General features: G+C 46.1%; 1 protein-coding gene across 1 annotated transcript in view; it reads left to right on the top strand.

The window, feature by feature from the left end:
• The window catches only part of HDAC4 (histone deacetylase 4), a 150,629-nt gene that overhangs the window by 49,394 nt on the left and 86,097 nt on the right, over window positions 1–15,138 (top strand). Inside the window, 2 exon segments of the mRNA XM_010004706.1 lie at window positions 1,220–1,340; window positions 10,147–10,268. Coding sequence (XP_010003008.1) covers window positions 1,220–1,340; window positions 10,147–10,268 — 243 coding nt within the window.

Genomic DNA, 15,138 nt, shown 5'->3' with positions numbered 1-15,138 from the left:
AGCCACGTGGTTTGCTACACTTAGATGACTTTGTTTTGACCTCCCCAGTTGAGCTTCCCATCGGGATACACATTTGCAGAGCTAGCGAGAAAGGCAGGGCTCCCAAAAAGTGAATTTTCAAGCTTCTTCAACCCTGCTTCCATGGTTGAAACAACATCACATCTCCAGGCAGTGCTTTACAGAAATGGCTGCAGTTTTCTTCTGTTGTGGAGATGAAATAAAGAAATTGTTTCCCCAGTCTGTCAAATGTCAACGCTGAGGAGGATCCAGGAGACAAACGATCACCCGGTCGTATTTTAAGTTCTTGTTCCCAGGGGAGCAGGCAGCTTTCCTGGCTTTTTCATTTTCTTGTAGCCCAGCTATTTTTCCTTTGGAATCCCTGCTTTACACCGTGGTGTAGATGAGCCATCATTTTCCACATGTTCCTCTGGCCAGGCTCTCTGTGCATTGCTCCACCAGGAAGGCTGCCTGCGAATCTGTTCTGTCAAGCAAATGGTGATTTTAATCCATCATCCCAGTAAAACAGACTGGTCCCTATTGTGGAGGGAATAATGATTCCAAATTACACAGTTGACATTTTCACTCCAAGCTACAAAATCACTGGCTCTCTTCTTTAAATGTTAGATTTCCTCTTTGAAGCAATAGATTGCACACTTGTCAATGAATTGGAATATTATGTAGGTCCTATTGTACAGAGATACTTTTGAACAAAGAGGTCCCTATTTACGAGAGTTTTCAAGGCAAAAATCTACATTTGAGACATTTGTCTCGTTCCCCTTCTGCTTGCAGATGTGACATTTAAAAACTTGCATCTACACAAGACCCTTTTTCTTAAATACCTGTGATGAAAAGGAAGCTGGGATACCTTGTGCAAGTTCTTTATTCTAAATGTACTTCCAAGCAAGTGTAAAAATCCTCTTCAGGAATCCTTTATAGCGCAACGATCAAGCCCTGATTAAATCTCTGTTTTCAAACATAAGTTGTGATTATGTACAAAGCTAAAGGTAAAGAAAGGAAAGAAAAAAAACCAAGAGAGCTCCTTCCTGGAGGAGCTTTGTTCTTTTCTCTTTGAAAGAGAAGTTCTGCTTTTGGACAGGAAATCAAAAGATTTAATTCCGGATCTTTTTTGAGAAATTTAAATTCTTTCAAGTATGTGAATTGATTCAATCACCTTCTTTTTTTATGATTACCTTTTTAAATTAATTTTTGAACATTTCAGGTGCAGTGGCAAGCACAGAAGTGAAGATGAAGTTACAAGAATTTGTCTTAAATAAGAAGAAGGCCTTGGCACACCGGAATCTCAACCACTGCATCTCCAGCGACCCCCGCTTCTGGTACGGGTAAGTGGTGCTGGGCTTGTCTCTGAGATGCAGCCTGGGCCACCTTTTTTTTTGACCATTGCTGGAGATGTTTGGGATAGACCTGATGTGTTTACTGGATGAATCAGAGCAGTAGTAGAACCCAAGGCTGGACTTGGCTGTGCGTTGTGACCCAAATGCGTTTTTCAGAGGGTTTCGGTGTGAAGAACTTTGAATTTGTTTTAATTAAAGATGTGGAGCTGTTGGAGAGGGGCCAGAGAAGGGTCATGAAGATGATCCCAGGGCTGGAGCAGCTCTGCTCTGGAGACAGGCTGAGAGAGTTGGGTTGTTCAGCCTGGAGAAGAGAAGGCTCCAGGGAGACCTTAGAGCAGCTTCCAGTGCCTGAAGAGGCTCCAGGAAAGCTGGGGAGGGGCTTTTCAACAGAGAGGGCAGGGATAGGACATGGATTAAAGGTTTTAAACTGAAAGAGGGGAGATTTAGGTGAGACATCAGCACAAAATTCTTCACCATGAGGGCAGGAAGGTACTGGAACAGGTTGCCCAGGGAGGTTGTGGCTGCCCCATCCCTGGAGGTGTTCAGGGCCAGGCTGGATGAGGCTTGTGCAGCCTGGGCTGGTGGGAGGTGTCCCTGCTCATGCAGTGGAGTTGGATCTATATGATATTTAAGGTCCCTTCCAACCCAAACCATCTCATGATTCCACGAGTTTTAAAGCCTTTAATGCTTACTGCTCATCCTGATCTCTCAAAGTTAGAACTTCTGTTTGCTTTGGTCATCTCTGTAAACTGCTGGGAATAACAAGTATATCTGGTCTGAGCTTCTAATCACAGCTTCCCCAATGACTACATTTTGAGCTGGAAATGTTCAGCTGGTGGTCTCCTAGAACCATGTAAGGGGGATGAGAAGGTAACAGGTGCTGTTAGAATGGCACAAAAGGTGATGACATCAGTTAGTTCAAATGCACCAAATAGAAAACAGAAATGATGGCTTTAAGTTACAAGTCTCAGTTTCAGGAATTGATTGTATAAAAGAAAAGAAGAAAACTTTATATTATTTGAAAACTTCCCCTATTAGAACATTGTGAATATATATTTTAAAAAAAAAACAAGTGTTGGGTTTTGTAATGACATTTTGCATGACAGAAGTCAGTGACATTTTGCCATGAAAATGGTGTTCAAGTTGAGTATCTGACAGTATTTTAAGTCTTATGAAACCAACACATATCCAGGGACAATGAGGTCACAGCCAGAAGATGTTTCCAAGTTCAAGAAATGAAGCTGAAATTCAGTTTGAAAGCTATCCCAGCTACGAGCCAGTGCAAAAATGCTGGAGTGTAGTTGGCAGCAAAATTTAAACATTGTTCTGCTGGGGTGAGATGGAGCAGTTGTAGCACATCTCCAGAAATCTCATCTAAGCCTTGAAAGATTGTAGCTCTGGTTGAAGTAGTGTGAGATGTTGTCAGTTTGTGCAAATATAATATTTAAGGCCCACTAGGTCACTGTCCAGGACAGTAAAAGGAACAGGAGAAACTGAATTTCAGTCAAGACAACATAAGTATCTTCTTCAGATAACTTGATTTTTCACTGTTCTTAACTGAGACTTGCCAGGAAATGTGGGAATTGTAGGAAATGCAGTTAAAGACTCTGAGCTGAAATGTTCTCTGTTTCTTCCAGTTAGTCACAGTGCAAAAGTGGTGTTAATTCCATTAGAATTAAGGATGATAAACAAATGCTTTTCCCCAAAACCTACAGTCCTTTGGCTGCAGAGAAACCTGAGATGAAACAGCCATCACAAGAGGAGTTAGGAAAGAAAAACTGCATTTGGGAGTGGTCTGAATTCCTTGGGGTTTCCCAGTTTTCAATTAGCTGTTGGTTCCCTGAGAGCCGAAGTGAAGAGCAGAGGACACTGAGCACACTGCAGGTTCCACTGTGTTCCCTGCTTCCTCTGAAGCTGAGGGTGAGGACTTCCTGAGCACATACATATTGTTTAGGCTTATGGTAATCAAAACAGCCCTTTCCTGAGATGCTCCAGGGGTGCCAACAGGTACAACACACAAACTGCTGCAGAAAAGGGACCGTCCTTTTTCTTCTGAATTTATCAGGCTTGTCCCATCCCTTCACTTCCCTCCATCTCTTCCTTGGGTCAGTGCTTTGGGGGCCTCAGAAGCCTCACAGATCTTCCCAAGGGCCTGTCTGAGGGGGTTGCAGGCAGGCAGGAGCTGGTTCTGCTCAGCCTTTGAGGGGGGCAGATGGCAGCAGGGCTGTCTGGCTTCTCTTGCAGCAGAGGATTTTCAAAGCACCCTTCAGTGGGTGAGGCAGGAGCCCCAGGCTTTGAGTTTCCATTCTATTTTTAAAATCTTGAAAAAAAAAAAAAAAATAAGAGAGAGGGAGAAGCTTGAAATTAATTGCATATTAGTATTTATTTCTGTGGCATCTCATAGGTTACCAGTTTGGTTGTAGAGATATTTCTGGAGGCACATACTTGTGCTGTGATTCAGTTGGGTGGTGTTGGGATGTAACACATGCAGAAGGAGGCTCACAGAAGATAGACTTGATGCTCCTACTGTGAGCAGGGAAGCCAATTAAGTGGTAACAGATGCTGAAATGGGCTTTTCAATGACACGCCTGCTTTTAAGCACTTCCTTTGGTCTTGTTAAGGTTTGTGAATTCCTTTTTTTAAAAAAAAAAAACTATGAAAAAAATGGAAAGCATTACTTGGAAGAAACCAGATCTCCTCAGGGCATTGAACACCACCACGGTTCTACGTCAATGGCTGTGACATGAAATATGTTCCACTGAGATGCTGGAATAGCTGCTGTTCCCCTGCCCTTTGGACCAGGCTTCAGTTGTCCACTGAGATGTCCAGATGCTTTTGTGTCTTGTGTCTGGCAGAACCTGGTGCAAACGCTGCTGTTTTGCTGGAGCCACGGGAGGTGTTTGTAATCTGGGAGTATTTTCTCTTTAATCAGTGATGCTGAAGGACAAGCACACGTGTGGATCAGCCCTTGAGATGAAAAGGGACCAGTTTGAGAGGTTTTGCAGCACATAATCATAGTCCAAAGGATCTACTAAATGATAGAAAGGAGCTTGGTGATGCTCAGTTAATGCTTCTTGGAGGTTTTCACAGAGGTCTCTGCTCAGGCTTCAGCTACTCTGTTTTAACATCCGCAGCTCCAGTCTGTGTGTAATTGTTGAAAATAGCTTTGTGGGCTGTAATTTTCAGATTACCTTGATGATAGGCAACACCAGGAGAGGTTCTTCCGAGTTGCATTGTCAGACTGTCCCTCCTGTGGATTGTGAACCCGCTGGACAGCCCTGCCTCCCAGGAGGTTTTGCTCTTCAAGATACTTAACATAAGTAAGAGCAGCTTAGCAGGAACACAGAGACAGCACCTCAGGCTGAGTAAACAGGGCTATTATTTCCCTGGGAAGTTGTCAGAAAAGAGCTTGGGAAGTAGCCACTCCGTGTGGCAGCAATCATGACAGGGAGTTCAACTGAGAATTTGCAAGGTAAGGGGGTAGGGAGGTGTAATGACACACTGAATGATTCCAGTCTACAGAGGTGTCTGCAGTCTCTGCACACGTTCTAGCACAAATGTGTGTTTGAATAGATGCTCAGTTTATGCTGCATGAATAAAGAATCTTAGAATCGTTTTTATTTGAAAAGACCTTTAAGATCATCAAGACCAGCCATTAACTCCACTGAGTCTGGTGTCCCTCAGCACCAGGGCTCCACATCTTTTAAACACCTCCAGGGCTGGTGATTCAGCCACTTCCCTGGGCAGCCTGTGCCAATATTTAATAACCCTTTCAGTGAAGAAGTTTCTTCTGCTATCCAGTCCAATCTTCCATATATTGGAAGTATCACACATGGTTTGCTCTGCATATGGGTTTTTGAAGGACCTTGGAGCTTTCAGAACAGGAGATTAAAACTGGAGGAGGGGGAGTATTAGGAAGGAATTCTTCAGAGTGAGAGTGGTGAGACGTGGGTACAGGTTGTCTAGGGAGGTTGTGGAAGCCCCCTCCCTGGAGGTGTTCAAGGGCAGGTTGGATGAGGCTTGTGCAGCCTGGTCTGGTGGGAAGTGTCCCTGTCCATGGCTGGGAGGTTGGAACCTGATGATCTATAAGGTCTCTTCCAACCTTCACCATTCTGTGATCTTTTAAGGTCCCTTCCAACTCAAACCACTGGATGATTCCATGTGCTTTTGGAATGCCTGTGAAGTCAATGGAGGCTACAATTTCATCCCTTTCCACTCCTCTGAAATTCTGGGACAGGCAGGCAGACCAGTGCATTTTGCTTGGAGCAGTGTAGGGTGTTGCATCCCAGTCCTCCAGCAATATCATCTATTCCTGTTGTCATTCAGCCACCCCAAAGCACATCTAAACAGGCCCTTGGGAGTTCCTGAGCATTCCCTGACAGAATGGTGAAAACAGCTTCAATGTCCATCATTGTGCAGCCTAAGTCAGGCTTGGGGGGAAAAGAAAAAAGAAGAAAAATAATGAAAAAAGTCAATTGCTTGGATAGGCAAGAGCAGAAAAATGTCATTGTGTGACATGGTGGGTTTTGAGGGCTCTTGGCTTGCAGCACTGGGGCTTCCTGCTGGTGAAACATCTCTCTGTGCTGCCTTCCCATGGTACGAGCAGATCTCTGAAGCTGAGGGTGAGGACTTCCTGAGCACATACATATTGTTTAGGCTTATGGTAATCAAAACAGCCCTTTCCTGAGATGCTCCAGGGGTGCCAACAGGTACAACACACAAACTGCTGCAGAAAAGGGACCGTCCTTTTTCTTCTGAATTTATCAGGCTTGTCCCATCCCTTCACTTCCCTCCATCTCTTCCTTGGGTCAGTGCTTTGGGGGCCTCAGAAGCCTCACAGATCTTCCCAAGGGCCTGTCTGAGGGGGTTGCAGGCAGGCAGGAGCTGGTTCTGCTCAGCCTTTGAGGGGGGCAGATGGCAGCAGGGCTGTCTGGCTTCTCTTGCAGCAGAGGATTTTCAAAGCACCCTTCAGTGGGTGAGGCAGGAGCCCCAGGCTTTGAGTTTCCATTCTATTTTTAAAATCTTGAAAGAAAAAAAAAAAAAAAGAGAGAGGGAGAAGCTTGAAATTAATTGCATATTAGTATTTATTTCTGTGGCATCTCATAGGTTACCAGTTTGGTTGTAGAGATATTTCTGGAGGCACATACTTGTGCTGTGATTCAGTTGGGTGGTGTTGGGATGTAACACATGCAGAAGGAGGCTCACAGAAGATAGACTTGATGCTCCTACTGTGAGCAGGGAAGCCAATTAAGTGGTAACAGATGCTGAAATGGGCTTTTCAATGACACGCCTGCTTTTAAGCACTTCCTTTGGTCTTGTTAAGGTTTGTGAATTCCTTTTTTTTAAAAAAAAAAAAACTATGAAAAAAATGGAAAGCATTACTTGGAAGAAACCAGATCTCCTCAGGGCATTGAACACCACCACGGTTCTACGTCAATGGCTGTGACATGAAATATGTTCCACTGAGATGCTGGAATAGCTGCTGTTCCCCTGCCCTTTGGACCAGGCTTCAGTTGTCCACTGAGATGTCCAGATGCTTTTGTGTCTTGTGTCTGGCAGAACCTGGTGCAAACGCTGCTGTTTTGCTGGAGCCACGGGAGGTGTTTGTAATCTGGGAGTATTTTCTCTTTAATCAGTGATGCTGAAGGACAAGCACACGTGTGGATCAGCCCTTGAGATGAAAAGGGACCAGTTTGAGAGGTTTTGCAGCACATAATCATAGTCCAAAGGATCTACTAAATGATAGAAAGGAGCTTGGTGATGCTCAGTTAATGCTTCTTGGAGGTTTTCACAGAGGTCTCTGCTCAGGCTTCAGCTACTCTGTTTTAACATCCGCAGCTCCAGTCTGTGTGTAATTGTTGAAAATAGCTTTGTGGGCTGTAATTTTCAGATTACCTTGATGATAGGCAACACCAGGAGAGGTTCTTCCGAGTTGCATTGTCAGACTGTCCCTCCTGTGGATTGTGAACCCGCTGGACAGCCCTGCCTCCCAGGAGGTTTTGCTCTTCAAGATACTTAACATAAGTAAGAGCAGCTTAGCAGGAACACAGAGACAGCACCTCAGGCTGAGTAAACAGGGCTATTATTTCCCTGGGAAGTTGTCAGAAAAGAGCTTGGGAAGTAGCCACTCCGTGTGGCAGCAATCATGACAGGGAGTTCAACTGAGAATTTGCAAGGTAAGGGGGTAGGGAGGTGTAATGACACACTGAATGATTCCAGTCTACAGAGGTGTCTGCAGTCTCTGCACACGTTCTAGCACAAATGTGTGTTTGAATAGATGCTCAGTTTATGCTGCATGAATAAAGAATCTTAGAATCGTTTTTATTTGAAAAGACCTTTAAGATCATCAAGACCAGCCATTAACTCCACTGAGTCTGGTGTCCCTCAGCACCAGGGCTCCACATCTTTTAAACACCTCCAGGGCTGGTGATTCAGCCACTTCCCTGGGCAGCCTGTGCCAATATTTAATAACCCTTTCAGTGAAGAAGTTTCTTCTGCTATCCAGTCCAATCTTCCATATATTGGAAGTATCACACATGGTTTGCTCTGCATATGGGTTTTTGAAGGACCTTGGAGCTTTCAGAACAGGAGATTAAAACTGGAGGAGGGGGAGTATTAGGAAGGAATTCTTCAGAGTGAGAGTGGTGAGACGTGGGTACAGGTTGTCTAGGGAGGTTGTGGAAGCCCCCTCCCTGGAACAATTTCATCCCTTTCCACTCCTCTGAAATTCTGGGACAGGCAGGCAGACCAGTGCATTTTGCTTGGAGCAGTGTAGGGTGTTGCATCCCAGTCCTCCAGCAATATCATCTATTCCTGTTGTCATTCAGCCACCCCAAAGCACATCTAAACAGGCCCTTGGGAGTTCCTGAGCATTCCCTGACAGAATGGTGAAAACAGCTTCAATGTCCATCATTGTGCAGCCTAAGTCAGGCTTGGGGGGAAAAGAAAAAAGAAGAAAAATAATGAAAAAAGTCAATTGCTTGGATAGGCAAGAGCAGAAAAATGTCATTGTGTGACATGGTGGGTTTTGAGGGCTCTTGGCTTGCAGCACTGGGGCTTCCTGCTGGTGAAACATCTCTCTGTGCTGCCTTCCCATGGTACGAGCAGATCCCAGCAGAGAAAGCAGCTTCTGTTTTCAGGAGGGGGCTCCAATATTTTTCAGCTTGGTTCTGTTTGGATTTCAGGTGATGATTAAACTGTGTGTGCTTGTGGGCATTGGTTGGTGTGAATGCTGGAGGGCACAGGATGTACTAATGAAAAATACAACTGTGCAAGCCTGAAAAATGCTTCTGCCTGTAGGTCCAGAGAGAAGCTTGGAATATAAAGGGGGGGGGGAGGATTAGGAAACCACAGTGAATCATACAGCTTGGGAAGAGCTGTGGGTATAGAAAATGTTGATGTAGATGCTCAAATAAACTTTTCAGAGGTTTTTTTTTGGTAATGAAATCATGAAGAGAATCCGATGCCTTTTCCTGGTGTTGCATTAGCCACTTGTTTTTTGGAGGGTATAACTTGTGGTGGAGTTGATGCCACGTGTCTCACCAACCAGCTTGCTTGGGATTTGAGCTTTCAAAACGTCCTGCTCGAGAGATTGGATCATTTGGGGCCATTTTCAATGAGGAATGGCTCGTTTGGATTCCTTAAAGAAGCTTTTGTAGGATAATATGTTTAACCAAGAATGCCTGGTTATTAGGAGATGTAAAGCTTGAAATGTTCACTTCTTTTTGATGATGTCCTTGCTTTTTGGTGTCTCCATGTTCTTTAGGGTTTTGAAGAAGTAATGCTGGGTTTAGATTCTCTTTATTTAACCTTAAAATGTAGGATTGTGAGTGGCTGTCACCTGTCTGGCTAAATCAGTCATTCTGTTGATGCAGCTACATGCACAGCCTGGAGAATTCCTGAAGTCTGTGCTGATCAGGGTTGGTAAAGCTCCTGAGGAACAGCAAAGCTGGGCTCAAGTCATTAAGTAGGGAAGATGCAGCCAACAAACTGGTGGGAGGCTTGGAAAAATCATTCATTATTTAATATCCTTAGCAAACAGACTGTAATTTACTTCCAGCAGCCTGCTCAAACAAAGCTATAAATTACCAGCCTCAGTAAGTTAATCTGGAAAGGTGTTGGGTACTTTGGCCCTATCTCTGCAGAGTACTTGGGTTGGGAGGCAGTGAAGCAAGAGGCAGGAGGCCACCTGGAAACATGGCACCTCACGTGCTTGTCCTTCAGTTTTGTGCCATCCTGAGACTTTGCCTGCTCTGTCTGGGTTTTATTCAGTGAAGGGGAATGAATCACAAAATGGTTTGGGTTGGAAGGGACCTTGCAGGTTGTCTAGCTCCAGCTCCCCCACCGTGAGCAGGGACACCTCCCACTAGACCAAGCTGATCCAAGCCCCATCCAACCTGCCCTTGAACACTTCCAGAGATGGGCCAACTTGGGCCAGTGTCTGACCAGCCTCGATACCCCTGCTTAGCTTCAAGAACAGGACTCAGCAAAACCCAACCCAGGTACACGCTTCAAATTGTACTTGTGGTTAGCAACCTTCCTGAGTTCTGCTGTGCTCAACAGGGAACTTCTGGTACTGAAAATTAAGCTTTTTGTGCTTAGTCACCTCCCTGTGTATTAGACTTTAGTGTCTGTTTTGTGTGAGTGCCTGGGGGGAGGAAGCTGCTACCAAAATCTTCTCCTTTGCACTGTGCCCCACTAACCAAGAGAGCAGACCTGGTGCAGCCGCACCCCTTCCCTCTGTGTGTCACTGATGTAAAGCTTCTGCCTTCTCTTTCTCTTTCCTTCTGTGCAGGAAGACCCAGCACAGCTCTCTGGACCAGAGCTCCCCACCCCAAACTGGCGTATCCGGCACCTACAATCACCCTGTACTGGGGATGTACGATTCCAAAGATGACTTCCCACTCAGAAAAACAGGTAGCGCTCGCCTTGCTTCTCTGTGTTGCCCTCTGCCTTCCCCATGACACCTGGTCCTCTTCTTATTCTTTCTTTGAAAAAGGTATGGTACCAAAAAAAGCTCTGTTTGTGTCACATCTATGACCCTGCTCTCCCATCATCTGTGGCTGGGAGGATGGACTTGCAGAGCTGCAGGCAGGAGACAGCAGGAGTTGTGTGTCAAAGCTGGGGAGATGTTTTCACAAAGTCAAAGCTCATACAGAGATCTGGGTCTCTGAAGTCCAAGTATGTTTTGCTGAGTGAGAAAAGTACCAAGAAAAGTTCATTTCTTCTGGGATTTACATTTTATAGACAGGTTTGCACTTAAAATGAACAAAAATGTTTCTGCCAGTCAAAGTGTGGAGACTTCCTGCACGGGTTTTGGTTCACACCTAGACAGTTATTTCTCAGTTAGGTTTTTCCCTGCATGGTGGCTAAGCCAGGTCAGTTACTTCTCAACGATACAATATGTAAACCAGGTTGTTTTGGTTGGCTGTGGTCCTCAGCTCTGAGGGCTGGAGAACCTCTCCTACGAGGACAGGCTGAGAGAGTTGTTCAGCCTGGAGAAGAGAAGGCTCCAGGGAGACCTTAGAGCACCTTCCAGTGCCTGAAGGGGCTCCAGGAAAGCTGGAGAGGGACTTGGGACAAGGGCAGGGAGGGAGAGGACAAGAGGTAATGGATCAAAACTGGAAGAGGGGAGATTTAGGTGAGACATTAGGAAGAAGTTTCTTAGTGTGAGGGTGGTGAGACACTGGAACAGGTTGCCCAGGGAAGTTGTGGAATCCCCCATCCCTGGCAGTGTTGAAGGGCAGGTTGGATGGGGCTTGGAGCAACCTGGGCTGGTGGGAGGTGTCCCTGCCCATGCAGGGAGGTTGGAACTGGATGATCATGAAGGTCCCTTCCAACCCAAACCATTCTATGATTCTAGGATACCTCCTGCCTGAGCCAACACAGCTTCTAGCCTGGCCTGCTCATGATGCTCAGCTGCTTCCTTCAGGGAAGCTTTCATGAGCTCATCCCAATCTGGAGATGTGCTGTTCACGTGGGTGGTGCAGACAGTGCTGTGTGTTGGAAATGGCTTCAGAACAGGAGAAGAACTTCCCTGAGAAGATGGAGTGGGGGGTAGGAGGAAAGCAGAGGTGGGGTTGAACCTCGTGTTTTCTGCAGGTGCTGCCTAGTTATTTTTCAGGTATGTTCTGTGGATCTTCCAATGTGGAAGGATGAGCAGCTGTTCTGAAGAAGTGTGACATCTTTGTGATGAGGAATGATGGTCTCTTAGCCAGATCTCCCTGTGGGTTTGCTTGTGTCTTTGATCAGACTGGTTGCCCCAACAGTGGTGATTTAACACCATTCTCATTATCTTGGTAAACTTGAGGCATTTTTTTCTTCTGTTACCATCTGATGAGGGGGGGAAAAAAAGAAATCCACCTTCACACACAGACCTTGTACCTCCTGCTTCCCAGTTCTGTAGATTTAAAGACCTTTTTGGGTCACAGCACCTGGCTTGCTGGAGGGATGTGTGGCTGGGTTCCCATCAGCTGTGCAATAGGCTGTCTTTCCCCCCACCAGGTGTGGTGGGTTGGGTGGCAAGTGTCAAGAACTTGAGCTGCACAAGAAGTCAACCTAAAATTGGCAGGCCCTTTCTAGGAGGTGGGTGTTTTCTTGGGCACACCCTGTGCTGTGGGTGGTCGTAGTTTCAACTGCATCTTTTCTGGAGTGCTCCAAAACCAGAGCTTAGAAAACTGGATTTGCTGAAGGGCAGGACATCCTCTGATCTCTGCTTCTAGGTACTGAAAGACCAAACACCCTGTGAGGGGCAGGACATGCTGCTCTGTCACCAGTGCCTGGGGCAGCTGAAGTGATGCTGTCTGGACTCGTGGCCACAGTGTGATTGCAAGAATTTTTAGCTCTTTCCTGTACCTGGTGGAGCCAGGTGATGGGTTTCTGGTGTGTTGGCACTTCCACAGCATAACGGGGCTTTGATGTCCTGTGAAACCTCCCTTGCTCATCACTTCAGGGGACGTTACTTGTCAGATTGAGTTTGGGGATCAGTCCCCTTCTTGCTCCCAGTGTTACAGAAGGAGATTTCTGCAGGAGAAGGGAATTGTCTGCACTTCTCACCCCTCTGCTGCTTCCCAGACTAAGCTTCTAAATCAGACTCTGTCTGAATAAAAGCCCTGTCAGACAGGGTGAATTAAGGTTGATGAATGTATCTAATCACATTATTAAGCAGAGAAGCAACCAAAACCATTGCTGGTTTTAAAACAGGAAGATGTTGAGCTGATTCTGTTTTCCCAGAACGCTGATGCTTGTTCTTTTTTGGGCACCAGCATTAATCTTTTGGGGACTGGTCTGTGAGACCCATGAGTTCACTTGCAAGGTTCAGGGGCGAGTTTTGTTGTTGTTGTTTTCTTTTGTTTTCCTTTCAACACAAACAGCACTTCAGCCTCTGGCACAGCGATATCCTGCAGAAATCCCATTGCCAAGAATGTTAAGTTGCTGGGAGAAGAAAGGCTCCTGAACAGCCTGATGTAAACAAAAGGCAGGGGAGGTTGGAGCCCATCCTAAGTAAAGTTCTTTATTACGGGTGAGCTTTTCAGATTTTTGGCACCAGGCAAAACTCTGGCTCAGTGTTTGTCATTTAAAACCGCCCTATCGTGTAGTCCAATTTGATTCAATTTGATTAAATGTTTGCAGATCAAATAACAGAGTCCATCACAACACAGAACTGGTTACGAGGACTGGAACCTGACCAGTGCTGGCATGAGGGGGGGACTGACTGCAGGAAGGCAGTTGGAGTGGTCATTGATTGTAGGGTGCATTGGTCGTGAGTCCTGCACATTGAGAAACTGTTCAAGAAGAGTGAATCCATCACTTTGCTGGGCTTTTAAAGCACTACCTTTCTTAACTCTCATTCAAAGCATCCCAGGTCCTCTCTCTGTGCACACTTGGAGATCACTTGCTAGCCTAAAGCTTGAGTGAGAGTGTTGTGGGAGAGCCCTGGGGAGCTGGGCAGGCTCCCCTGGGTAGGTGTGTGCGTGAATAACGTCTTCAGGGGGCTTGAAAAGGGCAGCATGGGAAACAGGCAAGGCTTGCAACGTGCTCCTAATGCATCCTGTCCCCTGAAACCCTACCCTGCCTGATTTGTTTTACTAAATTATATTCTAGTTTCTTGGCCGTTTGGGTTCTGCATGAAATTGTTTTCCTGACAGGCTGCTGGCTGCTGCAGTTCCTGATTGCTTGAGTCCTGTTTCTAGCCTGGCTGGGGGATGGATTTCACTCTGTTCCCTCTACCTAAATACACTGGAGCTCTTCCTTTTTTCTTTTTGACTGAGCTAAGAAGAGTTTGGTTGGTGCTGCTCATGCTTTTGCTGTTAAATAACTGGATTAACACAAGGATTTTTCTTTCCCCTTTGGTTCCCTTCTTATACCTACGTTTCCTTTAGTAGGTGCATTTTATAGGCAGCTGTTGAGAGGGGGAGATAAATGGGAGCTTTTCTGCCCCCAGATCAAGGTTGGGGCCTTCCAAATGTAATGAAGCTTTATGATGTGCAGTACCCTGTAAGAAAACCCCTGGAGAATCCTTTCAGAGTGATTTTGGAGTCTGAGGTTGGGGCAGTCTTCTGTTGCCTGTTTTGATAACCCTAAGAGTTGTTTGTCAAGTGCTTTCTTGGAGCTGCTGAAGTTATTTTTAATGCAGCTCCTCAGTTTGGTGTTTCTGAGGAAAAATGATGGCCTCATTCTCTCCCCCCAGGAGCAAGGTTGTTCATGGTGTTCCCTGCTTTGTGGAATTTAAGGAATGGATGTATTAAAACATGCTCTTAATTAGAAAGCCAACACAGCCACCATCACTGAGATTCATAAAAGACCAAAGAGAATGATTTAATTTTTAAACATGCTTTTCCTCTTGCTTACGTAGGGTTTTTTGGTTGGTTTGGGGCTTTTCTACATCCTGTGCAGGGCTGGACCATGTCCTGTAGGACCCTGGCTTTCCCTGCAGAGAGGGCAGGGTAAGGATTCCTTGTGTTCACTGCAACTTGACAGCTAATCAGGATTTCTAATGAAAGCCCCAGCATTTCAATTAATTGTCATTAAAATGAGAAGTTTACCTGCCAGAGCCTGCTGGCCAGCACTCATTCAGCTTGCTGGGATCCATGACCTGGAAACATTGTCCTGTGTCTGTATTTCAACCTGACCTGTTCTCCAAAGCCCTACATGTAAAGCCAGCTGCGTTGGTAGGACCTGGGAGGGCTGTGAAGCAGGCTCAGGTCTCACCATGGTGTTGCTCCTGCTGGTGGATAAAGCCAACCTTTCCCAGGACAGCCACTCTCCTTCAGCCCTTCTCAGGAGGGAGGAATCTTTCCCCTTGCTGCTGTTGCTGCTGAGTTTCCCTGCCCTAGGCTGGCTGCTGGTCTTTAGCCCTTTCTCCTGAGTCCTTTCTCCTGCTCTATCAGCAGAGGTGGGATTTTTTGATGAAGCTGATGCTATCAAAAAACACACTATTGTTTCACCTTGTCCCTTTTTTGTGGATCTCTGTGGTTCCTTGTACACTAGAAGACCTCCTGCATCCCTCAAGAGCAACGGGCAGCTGGTTTTGGTGTCTTTGGCTTGGTTCCTGGGGCTGCTTGGCCCACAGCTGCTGCAGCCACAGGCACTGTTTTGGGTTGCATCCCTGAGGCTCAGGGTCCTGCCTTTTCCTTTCCCTCCACTCTCACAACTGGCTGTGCTGGGGAGGGGAAGATCAGAAGTGGGCACCAAGATTTTAAGGAGGGAAAGGATTCCTGTGGACCCCAACATGTTTTCACTGCAGAGCTTTGGGATGGCATCTCAGGGTATGAGTTTCCACTCTTTC

This window comes from Chaetura pelagica, unplaced genomic scaffold (assembly GCF_000747805.2).
Source record: "Chaetura pelagica isolate M959 unplaced genomic scaffold, ChaPel_1.0 scaffold89, whole genome shotgun sequence".
Taxonomy (NCBI): domain Eukaryota; kingdom Metazoa; phylum Chordata; class Aves; order Apodiformes; family Apodidae; genus Chaetura; species Chaetura pelagica.
The sequence above is the reverse complement of the archived record's forward strand: the minus strand, read 5'-3'. Positions and strand labels throughout refer to the sequence as shown.